General features: G+C 43.9%; 2 protein-coding genes across 2 annotated transcripts; both read right to left on the minus strand.

The window, feature by feature from the left end:
• Nucleotides 1-592: 592 nt before the first annotated feature.
• On the minus strand, nucleotides 593-1,998 carry OR1G1 (olfactory receptor family 1 subfamily G member 1). The gene is made up of 2 exons (XM_016222747.2): nucleotides 1,978-1,998; nucleotides 593-1,528 (listed from the first exon to the last, which is right to left on the minus strand). Exons 1-2 carry the CDS (start codon nucleotides 1,996-1,998, stop codon nucleotides 593-595), a joined length of 957 nt encoding a protein of 318 aa, XP_016078233.2.
• An 8,383-nt stretch (nucleotides 1,999-10,381) lies between these two features.
• LOC107544822 (olfactory receptor 1A1-like) lies at nucleotides 10,382-11,311 on the minus strand. The gene has a single exon (XM_016222753.2). It carries the CDS (start codon nucleotides 11,309-11,311, stop codon nucleotides 10,382-10,384), a length of 930 nt encoding a protein of 309 aa, XP_016078239.2.
• Nucleotides 11,312-12,100: the final 789 nt, after the last annotated feature.

Below are 12,100 nucleotides of genomic sequence, written 5' to 3' on the forward strand. Positions count from 1 at the left end.
ACTTGGAAAAGTTTTCCCAAAAATAAAAATGAAATTTTCACATGAAAATTCAGATGTTAAGAGGAGTGGGGGTCTTGGGTGCTTTGCACTAGGTCTACCTAAATATGTCATCAAGTCCTTCCCAGTCCCGGTTTCTCTTCTTTCAGCATGGGGGCTGCACAGACACAGGGAGTCCCAGTGTCAAAAACACTATTGGTGGGGATCCAAGTCATCAAGGTCACAGTGATGGTGGGGGAAGTTATTTTTCCCCGAGTTTATTCTTGGCCTCATACAACAGGGCAACCAGATATTCCCTTATTTTGGTCATGAGCCATCTCATGTTGTTTCAAAGTATTCAAGCACATTGTTTATTATATTACAAACCTGGGTGGCTATGATTTTAGGACATCATGATTTTAAGAACTTAAGCTAAAGATATTGACCTGATAATGGGTTTGTTCTGATGCACTTCTATAGCTTAGGCATGAGTATTTCAGGTTCAGATCACACATCCTAGAAGTGAGGTCTCCACCTTCTCTCCCTCCCTTGCTCCTCACTGCTAGCTTGTGGAAAGTGCAGTTGGGTGGAGATCACCATATTGGATGTGAAGTCACTATCCCCGAGGAGAATGAATTTTCCTAACCCAAATTATCTTTCTCAGGGAAGACTTGATGTCTCTGTTCCTCAGACTGTAGATAAAGGGATTCAGCAGCGGGGTTACCACTGCGTACATCACTGAAGCGACTGCGCCCTTCTGTGCCGAGCGGGTTGAGGGGGGACTGAAATAAACACAAAAGGAAGTCCCAAAGAATAGAAAGACTACAGAGAGATGAGAGCTGCAGGTAGAAAAGGCTTTCCGCTTCCCCTGAGCTGAGGGGATCTTCAGGATGGTTGAGAAAATGTACGTGTAAGAGATCATCAGGCAAAGCATGCAAACCAGGCCTGTGAGACCCCCGGCGGTGAAGATCACCACCTCATTGATGAAGGGGTCTGTGCAGGACAGACTCAGAAGGGGGTTGATGTCACAAAAGAAGTGTGGGATCTCATGGTCCCCGCAGAAGGACAGGCTGTTCATCAAGAGTGTGTGCAGGAGGGAGCTGAGGGCGGTCGTGACCCAGGAGGCAGACACGAGGAAGACACAGAGCCCAGGGCTCATGACCATGATGTAATGGAGTGGGTGGCATATGGCCACGTAGCGGTCATAGGCCATGGCTGCTAAGAGGAACGCCTCGAGCACCCCAAACAGCATAAAAAAATATAGTTGTGAGAGACACCCTGCGTAGGAGATGACCTGATTCTGGATCCACATGTTTGCCAGCATCTTGGGGACCGTGGTGGATGCAAAGCAGGCGTCGGTGAGGGAGAGGTTGGCCAGGAAGAAGTACATAGGAGTGTGGAGTTGAGCGTCTGCGGTGATGGCCAGGATGATGAGGAGGTTGCCCGCCACTGTGACCAGGTACATGGACAGGAACAGCCCCAAGACGACCTCCTGTTGTTCTGGCTGTAAAGGCAGCCCCAGGAGGAAAAATTCGGAGACGCTCGTCAGGTTCTCCCATCCCATTTGCCTGTAAGCAAAGAGTTGGGATAACTGAATGAGGTTAAGTCCTGCATTGTGAACTCTGAAAATTATGCAACATGCCAATGTGGATCTTGTAATGTGAGGTGGAATCATATGAAATTTCCAATATTTAACTGGCTAGGACCTACAAAAATGGCAGTTTCACGTAGTTCAACGAAATATTTGCAAAGGCCTGTGTTTGGTGCCGTGGGAAACCAAAGATTTGTTTCTAATGGGAGAGAGGCTGTTTGTTTGTTTGTTTTATTATATAAGCATTAATCCAATACCTATATTTTGGGGCTAGTCTGGAGGTGTTTGTTGGTATAACTCTTGTGGAATTCATGTGGACATTTTGACATTAATCCATCCTAAAACTTTGCTGATCTGATTTCCTTGGGCTGGAACAGTCTCCCCTCTCTCCCTCACCTCTCCAGCTAAACTTCATATCTCAGCGTAGACATCACTTCTTCTAGGAAGCCTTCCCTGACTTATCCTCTTACAACACACTCAGGTTCATGCCCCTCCTGCCCCTGTGCCTGGCCCATCAGAGCATGTGTCATTCGTCCGTGTCATCCACACTCTCACCGCGTGAGCACCGCTGAGAGTCGGCCGAGAAAGTGCCCATCTCGAGCATCGTTGGAATGTCGCCTGAGCCCGGAGCCTGGTACAACACGGACACTCAGTAAGCATGTGACTCAAGAACAGAAAGAATAGAATGTAAAATTGGGTGGAGGGAGTCCCGGGCAGGGAAACAGCCCGAGCCTTTCCCTTACTGGTGTCACACATAGCGTCCAGTTCAGGGAGTCCCGGCCACAGAAAAACGCAGAAAACCTGGTTCCACAGGCATGACAGGCCAACGAAGCACATGCAGCATCTCTAAGTAAAACGCTGGCATCGAAGCCGTGTTTCAGCTGAGGAACTAACCCACAGGATCAGTTTCCCCCATACTGTTTGCATCCCTCCAAAGTAGAGCACGGCCTAGGAGCCTGGCAGCCTTAGTCCTACCCACTGACATGACTACCCGTAGACAGTCGCACTGGCTCACTGGCCAGGGGCATCTCTCACCACGCCCGCTTCCTCTTCCACACCATACCCCAGGGCATGTGCATGCCGCTCCCTTCTCGTTAGAAACCCACCGAGGGCAGAAATAGGAAGCCCAGAGAAAGAGCACAATATGCGGCAGGTTTGGGTCCCCTGAAGGTGGCATCGCCCGTTGGTAGGAAAGGGAAGAGGGATTGGAAGAATGGTGCTGGGACGAGCTGGTTAACTCTGGGGGAAATTCATTTAGATTCATCCCTCACAGTGTTTACTGAATAAATCTCAGGTGGCTAAAGCATTGTATCTACAGATATAACTCCACAGCAACCAGAAGAAAATATAGCACAATAGTTATTTGATCTCAGGACAAGGTTGCCTTTTCTAACTAAGAAAAAAAAATGGATACAACAATAAGGGGGAAAAATTGGTTTCATCAAATTAAATTAGACTTTTATCCTTTTAAAGGGAAAAATCATACACAGAGTAAAAGGCAAGCAAAAAAGTGAGTAACTGTTGTCAACATACATTATAGAAAGAATATTCTTAAAAGAGTAATTAATTAATAATTTTAATTTACAAGTGAAGGACATCCCCTAGAATAGAAAAAAATGAATAAATAATCAGTAACCTTAAGCCACCTCTAGCAGGGGCGGAACTGGATCTAGTCTCAATCGTTTAATTCCAAGAACAGTGCTCTCCACCCTCCACTTGGTCTCCATAATCACCATACCTCATCTGCTAGCAGCTAAAATCCCCAGGATCGCCTGTGTGTGCTCCACTGGCCAAAATGTGATTATAACTTATGGTGTTTCCCCCACTTTCTCCCAAGAGTCTCCACACTGCTCGGGGCCTGTGTTTCCTAGACTTTGCATTTTCCATACCCCATAGATGTAGCTCTAGATGCAGTGGGTGGGTGAGTGGGGTTCAGTATATGGCTGCATTGGTTGACCTCTCCCAACGCCCCTTGGGAGATAATCACTTCTGTAGTGTCCTGGCCTCAATAGCTGTTGCCTTTTCCACTGCCCAGGGCTGCCCCTCACCTCTCCCTCACTCAGGACAGAAAGCCTATTGACTAAGGCAGACCAAAAGGCCTCAGAATCTCTACTCTCCTTAATCTTGTCTCTTGACTATTTCTGGCTCAGCAAACACAGAAACCTCAGCCCTATTCCCCCACCAACTTTCCTCTTAGCTCCCCGGTCAAAGACCAGAGACTTTACTTCTTCTTTTCTTTCTCCATTTGCTAACTTTTAGTCCCAACTACTAGGCCACCTCTTGCCTCATGAATAAAATTACTTTATCGAAACATAAAACCCATTCAATGCATTGTCCTCCCTTTTCATATGTCAGTGGGCATTTTCCAGGCCTGTTATAAACTATAACTCCTACAATTCAAAGCAAATTTGTTCTTACATTTTACATTAGCTGTGTGCTGTTTTAACACACAAATTTCCTGTGGTTGATCATAATTTTCCATGAACCTGACTAGGATGCTTTCTGGACTGAGGTTCAAGTTTGAAAATAGAAATGAAATTTAGAGAACTTGTGTTTCCCACCGATGAAGAGAGAAACATCCAGAGGGAAGAAGTAAAAGTTATAAGGTTAAAAACAGAGTGAATAAGGTGGGGAAGGAGGGACTGAGTGAGCAGGGCATGTCTCAAACTTCTATTCCCATAACCATTCCAAATATAAACATTTTAATCCCGCCTCCCAAAACAATGTATATTTTGTTGACTAGTGTGTTTATTAAAAACCTCTGGAAGAATAAAGAGGAAGCCAGTAGCAGTGATTACTTGTTAGAAATCTGGGGACTGGGTGGATGAGACACAGGAGAGGGAGGAAGATTTTCATGTATACCTTTCTGTAGATATTTTTTCTATCATTGGTGGATTTTTTTTTTTTAAATAAGTTGATATACAATCTTATATTGGTTACATTAGTTTTAGGTGTACAATAGAGGAGAAGTTTAAGCATGTGAATGTACTACTTCTTGAAAAATAAATTAAGGAAACCATTCCCCCCAAACAAGCCATGGGCTCATAGGATGCATAAAACAAAAGACAATGCAGAACAGTGCAACCCCTCTTTTCTGGAGAGTCCATAAAGAGCAGAGAAATTTGGCTGGTTGGAGCCGCATCCTTTTAACTTCTTCCTGCAGTGTGGGGGCCTGAGCGTGTCTGTTCTCTTGTTCATGCATGTGTGTGAGTGTGCGAGAGTCCGTGTGTCTCCTGCAATTCTGGGGACCGAGTGAAAGGGATCAGCATGGAGCTTTTTGAAGAGAAATCACTGTTGATTCCCGTGCTCTGTTCTTATAGCACATGACTCTCACGGCCTGTAAGATTTTGTGGACAAGGGCCTTTGCCTCTTTGGGTGACTACAGCAACACAGCGGCATCGCTGCTGGTACAGGACTGTTTGTGAAAGATGGGCTCCCAACTGACCACAGGGTGGGACTGGCAAAGGAAAGAGAGGGAGAAAAAAGGCAGCCAAGTGGAGTCGCGTGTCTTCTGTCCTGGTCCTTACCTAGTTGTGCTTGCTAATCGCTGAGGGTGTTACTGGAAGGCTTCTGTCTGCTCCACATGCAGCTCCCCCACTGTGGATGGTCAGGAGAAGGTGACAGGAACACCATTTAAAGGCACCCAAAGGAAGCTTGCGTCATGCTCTGAATGTGTTGAATAATAATTCGGCCATCACTTCACCTGTTTGCCCCACAGTATTAGAAGACGTCTTATTTGTGTCTATTCTGAGAAAAAAAAGACAAGAGCTCTGAGTTAATATTATGACCATGTTACTCCGAGTCTATGTCATCTGGGAAGCTACATTGACAGAACACCACCCAGAGCCTAACAACACCCCCATCTCAGTCCTTTCCTATTTATTTCAGGACTTGCTGCCAATGTCTGCCCCTTTCACTTGTTCATAGAACCCATGAGAAGTGCGTTCCTGTAATTCCATCCACACCCTGGGAATTAAGGTTCTGCTATTCTTAGCTGTAGGGTGGGGCAATCTCAAGACTTGTTAAATTGAAGATAATAATTCTGTGAAGTACCCAAAACCCAAGAGGATTGAGAGCACAGTGTGATGTCCCTACTGTGAGCTAGTCCAAGAGAGCCTAATGCATTAGGGACCTAAGATACCTCTGTGGTCCCCGTGGGATCCTAGCAATCCATTCACCAGAAAAAAATCTAAATTGTTTTGGTCAATTCTTTTAGCCTTGTGATAGTTACCTGGGGCTTTTCAGGGAGACATAGATAGAGGCCTTCAGCACATGAAAAGGGCCAGCTGAGGTGAGCCACTGTTGGCTCAGAGAGTATCTTACCATCTTGTCTACTTCTCAACATAATCAGCTTAGTCCAGGTTGAAGCTTTGTTCATACAGCCCCACTTGTACTGTGTGTGTGTGTGTGTGTGTGTGTGTGTGTGTGTGTGTGTGTCTTTGGGCTGGGGAGACCAGGGGTGTGAAATTGGGCATTCCTTATTATGGCAGGTGCCAGCAACCTGAATCCTATCCTTGCAGATGTTTAATGACCAGATCTATGGGGCAAGGGGAAGCCAAAATGACACCAGCAAATGAAATCTCTTCTTTCTCCTGGAGAAATGGTCACATAATTGCCCCTCTGCTCCAAGGTCATCTAATCAAGCATGCAGAGAATAAAAAGCACAGAATGTGGGTGACTTGGGAATGTGGGTTATTCTTGAGTCTCCTTGGGACAGTGGCCAATTTCTTGTGTCTTCTAGAAGTGCTGCCATGATAGACCCTTAAACCAGTAATCTAATGATTTAAATATATTATTCCATTTTATTAAACAAAATAACCACATAATTCCATGTTTTAAAAAATCTAGTTTAATCTTTTTTCTACCATGAGCAAAACAAAAAGAGTGAACTGGTCGTACAAGAAGAACATGTACCAGGACTTGGAACATTGGTACTTGGTACTCAGAATTCACTGACCAAAGTGGAATGGCAACTGGCACAGCTGAAGGGACAGAAATTGGGAAGAGAGCAATGCAGGTGTTGGAACTAGAAATATTATCTGTGCTGATTCCTTTTCTATACCACTTCCTTTTTTCTTACAATCTGGAGAGGTAAAACGTAGAGAGCTCAAATCCAACTAGATTAGCGCTGATGTTCTCAGATTTGGGAAACTGCCTAATTAACATTAACACTCTAGTGGAACTATGCTTGAATTTGAATTCGTCTGTGAGGCACACCAACAGAGAGCTAAGTGCATAAATGTGAAATGCTAAGGACAAGTTTGGAAAGCTAAGCTGTGACTCTTTTATTTCTAACATTGATCCAGCTTCCTATATTGGGTCAATGTATTTCGGTGGTGTTAAAAATGCTAACCTGCTTAATTTAAATTTAAATTTTAAATTATAAGGTTTGCATCAAAACAAACCTTTCACGAATGCACTGTTAAGGCAAGAGTCACTATTCTAGGCAGTGAAAATGGTTTCTTGGCATCCGTAATGCAAGTAATAGATAATCCAGAGATGTGTACTTTATTGCTACATGGGAATTACATTTAAACCTGAGGGCATTTTTTATAAAGCAAAACTAGACACCTAGTAATTTTGGCATATTAAGTTATCTTTACTTTTTTTTCTAGAAAACAGATGATGTTTGTATCCACAATTTTTTTATGTATATATAAAATCTACTGCTTTAGTGTCAAGGGTGATACCTAAAGTCCAAAAGTAATTTTATTGGTTACTATGGAATACCATCATTTTTCCCCTTAATTTTAATATTTAAAAAAATTATTATTATACAATATTTCAAACATATAAAAATAGAAAGATATGGGGAAGGCCCGGGTGTGGGGTGGGTGTGGGGCGCAGGGGATCAATGTGGGTGGAAAAAGGGGACATCTGTAATACTTTCAACAATAAAGATAAATTTTTAAAAAATAGAAAGATACAATAAAGCTCCTTCTTATTTATATTTTTGTATTGCATATGCATATATTATATTTTAACACACGTTTTATATTGTATAATTCATATCTTATAGGTCAATTGCATACCCACTCCAAATTACTGTAACAATACACTCTGCTGTGCTCTTTGGCTGATACAAAAAGGAGACAAACATATAACTTGCACAATTCTAGATTGTGCAAGTGTCATTCTCTCCCCACTAGAATCCTCATTCTATGTCAAAATTTAGTCATCCTATGAGAGTCTCAGGCTTGAGTCTCATACCCCTAGATGGTATCATCTATTTCCATAACTTCCCTTATCAACTCCACTCTGATCCATGCTCTGTTATATCTCTCATTCTATTATTTATTTGGATATCTCTTGAAAACATAGCCAAAAGGAACAAATTTTTCTTAAATGACTCTCTTGTTCACTATTTTCATTAAAGGCTCAACCTCAAAACCTAGAGGACACCCTCTTGCTACTTTCAGACAAACTGCCACATTCTGTTGTTTCTCTTTCCGCATTACCTTGGCTTCTAGATCCTTTATGTAAATGTTCACTGCTTGTTTACATTACTCTAAATTCTTCAGAGCTCTTTACGTTCTTTAGAGCTGCCTAGTTAAGCTCCTGACCTCACCACCCCTTCCTGCTCCCTTACTTTCCTCGCTCTATCCAATCTTACTTCAAGGCAAACTCTCATCAGTGCTTCCTGCAGAGCTTTTATCATCATATATGTATGTATGTGTCAACCTAGCTCTCTATCACCTGTCTACCTCTCTATTTATCTATCTGAATGATAGCACCCCTAGACCCACCATGCAACCTGAAAGCTAGGTCTTTGGTAATAACTTACAGCTAACTGCATTGTGGCCTCAGTTGCGTTCTCCTAACTCTCCCCTCTTGAATTTCTTTGTTCTGAATCCTATGTTCATCTTGCCTTGCCTTTGTTTTTAAAGCATTTTTTCTTTTATATCTATTCCTAGAAATTTTCGTTTAGCTGTTTATAACCTTATAAAAGGGTATCAATAATAATCTTTTGGTATTTACATTTTAAAATATTACTATGATGTTGCTGATATTCAGTCAAATTGTAACACGTCTCTGTGGGTCATTCAGAAAAAGAGAGATTTCTCTACTGGCTGGAGGGACTGACCCAGTTACCGAGGGCATTGTGCTGCTGATACACAATGAAGGGGGCCAAGGAGGACCCCGTCCGAAACTATGTCTGGGATGCCTTTTTTAAATTCTTCTTTTTTAAAATAAAATTTATCTTTATGGCTGAAAGTATTACAGATGTGCCCCTTCCCCACCTTGACCCCCAACACATCCTCCCCCCCTCCCCAGGCTGACAGAGGTTAACAGCAACTACAGTATTCCCCCCACACCAAAAAAAAGGGAGAAGTACTATTGAGTACTCAGATCCCTCGGGAATAAAAGTCTGAGTCACCTTCAGCAGGAGAGAAGCCCAGTGGAAGCTGTTCAGCAGCTCCCCTCAGAGCATCAGGTACGTGGTCATTCCTCCCCCGAGCTCCTAGGTCTGGAAACTCTACCTTTGCTGTTTGTAACTAGGGGGAGTCATTCCTTCCTGCAGTTAATAATCTCTGTGTTGGTCTTCTCTCTCCGGTCTCTTTCAGAACACACCTATTTATATACTTCCCTGTATTAGATCTTCTTGGTTTAAACATAGCAGGTGTGATTTCTGTTTCGGAGCTGGGCCCTACCTGCCCTGAACAGACCTACTACCTAAATAGTCTTTTTCAGACTTAGTCAATCCCTGGACTTTGGTACATGAAGTAATTTAAGTTACGTCAAAATTATTCCAGGACAGTATGTTTGACAGAATCAAAAAGAGACAGCTGAGACAGTGATGTTACAGGTGCAATGATTTTTATTTGCATTTAAAGGTAGAAACATGCATATCAATTCTTATGATTATTGTAAGAAATACAGTAGTGGAGGTCAGCTTCCTTTGTCTAAATTAAAGCACAGAAATAACGTCCAAGTGGCAGAGCAGTTTAGTGGTAAGGAGTTCTCTGAATTTACGCCCTCAGTTCTTCTTTTACAACATCCTCTTGGCACTTAATATTTTACTATGGGAAATAGCTGAAATATCTCATACCATATGGCTTTTTTTTTTTTTTTTTTTTTTTTTTAGTTTACCCATATTAGGAAAAGTAACCTTGTTGCATTCATTATTTAAACATAATATTGCAGGATTCGTTTATTAATTTAATACAAATTTATTCAATATTTCCTACATGTCAGCACTGTCTAAGGGCTGAAGCTACAGCAGAACAAAACAGATCCCCAAGCCTGGCCGGTGTGGCTCAGCGGTTGAGCATCGACCTAGGATCCAGGAGATGGCGGTTCGATTCCCGGTCCAGGCACATGTCCGCAGTGCAGGCTCGATCCCCAGTCGGGGCCTGCAGGAGGCGGCCGATCAGTGACTCTCTCATCATTGATGTTTCTCTCTCTCTCCCTCTCCCTTCCTCTTTCTGAAATCAATAAAGATATATAAAAATAAAAAAATTTAAAAAAAAGAACTATCCCTATCCTCACATCCTGTGACAGTGGCAGGCAGATATTATTTTTCCTAAATGTAGAGGTAGAAGCTGAGCTTCAGACCTTTCCCTTCACTCTGGTAGCGGTACAATAGCTGGGACATGAGCCCAGTGCTCCTGTGCCGCCACTCTGCCCAAGGACAACAATGACTACAAAGTGATAAGTTCAGGAAGATGCATCATAAATTGGTACAAATGTCCGAGAAGAAGAATTTTGAGCTGGAAAGATCAAAGATGGCTTTTTGGAGGGGAAGACACTGGGGCTGGATCTCCACGTGCCTCCTGGTTGGTGGCTGCGGCCTCCAGGGCGGCCTCCCGTTGGCTACGTGGAGATCCTCTTGCTGAAGAGTTTCCCCAGGGCGGCCTTTATGTCCTGATTTCTCAGACTGTAGATGAAAGGATTTAACATTGGGGTCACTGCCATGTACATGACAGTCATCACAGCATCTTTTAGACTGTAACTAGCCAGAGGGCGGAAATACGTGCCCATGACTGTCCCATAATACAGAGAAACCACTGTGAGGTGGGAACCACAAGTGGAGAAGGCTTTGAACACACCTTTGGTAGATGGAACATGTAAGACAGTGGAAAAGACCCGCACATAGGAGAGGATGATGTACAGCAATGGCACAGAGAAGACGCCAACCCCGAGGTACATCACCCTCACATTAAAGTGGACGTCAGAACAGGACAGCTTGAGCAGGGGTACAATGTCACAGTAGAAGTTGGCCACTGCCCGGTTGCCACAGAAGGACAGACTGGCTGTGAGCAGAGTGTGGAGGAGGGCATTGGCATGGCCAACCACCCAGGACCCAACGACCAGCAGGACACAAAGTCGTGAGCTCATAACCATTGTGTAATGAAGTGGGCGGCTGATGGCCACAGCCCGGTCGTACGCCATCGCGGCCAGGAGATAGCTGTCAGTGACAGCCAATGCGATCATGAAGTACATCTGCGTTAGGCAGCCCCCAAAGGAGATGGCTTTGGTGCCCAAGAGATGGTTGGTTATCATCTTGGGCATGGTTACAGAGGAGAAACAGATGTCCACAAAGGAGAGGTTAGCGAGGAAAAAATACATGGGGGTGTGCAGGCGAAGGTCGGAGCAGATGGCCCAGGCGATGAGCAGGTTCCCAGCCAGTGTCACGGGGTAGACCAGCAGGCAGAGAGTGAAGAAGACGCGCTCCCGATCCTGCCGGCCGCTCACCCCCAGGAGGGTGAAGCCCAGGGGGCACGACTGATTGTCTTCCCTCATGGCTCTGGCATTAGAAAGGGGAGGGGAATCCAGAATTATTAGTGAGCTCACTGTGTATAATGAATGACCTTGCTGACCCACCAGTTTTGACTCAAGTGATAAGTCATCCATCTCTGAAACTGGGTTTACTAAATCCAGAGGAAGTCAGCATCTGGGGGGAGTGTCCTTGTTGATCAGCGAGACTAATCGGTAGTCATGTCTGGGAAGCGAGCAATCTGTGAACCAGAAGTGCCCATCCTTCCCCATCCCAGCACCCCCTCCACACACTGAAGTTAACCAATTAATAAGTACTTTTTAAAAATATGTTTTTATTGATTTCAGAGAGAGGAAGGGAGAGGGAGAGAGAGAGATAGAGACATCAGTGATGAGTCCTTGATGGGCTGCCTCCTGCACGCACCTGCTGGGGATCGAGCCCGCAACCCAGGCATGTGCCCTGACCGGGAATTGAATCGAGACCTCCTGGATCCCAGGTGGATGCTCAACCGCTGAGCCTCACCAGCTGGGCAATAAGTACTTAATTCTCATATTACACACACTAAATATTTTGTTAGGCTTATGAAAAAATTTTAAAATGTGAAAATGCAATTTATTAATTTATCCAGCCTGTAAGATATCGACTCTGCTCTCAGGGACCTTACAACTTAATGGAGAAGCCAGACTCACATGGCAATTTTATTACATATGATATGGAAATAACAGCATTTTGGAGTCTTTGACAAAATACTCCAGTGCAAAAGGTATGTTAGTACAAGAACCAGCCCAGAAATTACGTATTGTTTCAATGACCAA

This window comes from Miniopterus natalensis, chromosome 17 (assembly GCF_054644295.1).
Source record: "Miniopterus natalensis isolate mMinNat1 chromosome 17, mMinNat1.hap1, whole genome shotgun sequence".
Lineage (NCBI taxonomy): Eukaryota > Metazoa > Chordata > Mammalia > Chiroptera > Miniopteridae > Miniopterus > Miniopterus natalensis.

Excerpts from the sequence above, each read along its gene's own strand:
- LOC107544822 (XM_016222753.2), bottom strand. The coding sequence starts at position 11,311 with ATGAGGGAAGACAATCAGTCGTGCCCCCTGGGCTTCACCCTCCTGGGG.
- OR1G1 (XM_016222747.2), bottom strand. The coding sequence starts at position 1,998 with ATGTCTACGCTGAGATATGAA. Across the intron at positions 1,529-1,977 it reads TGTCTACGCTGAGATATGAA|AACCTGACGAGCGTCTCCGA; the intron begins GTTTAGCTGGAG and ends ATGGGATGGGAG.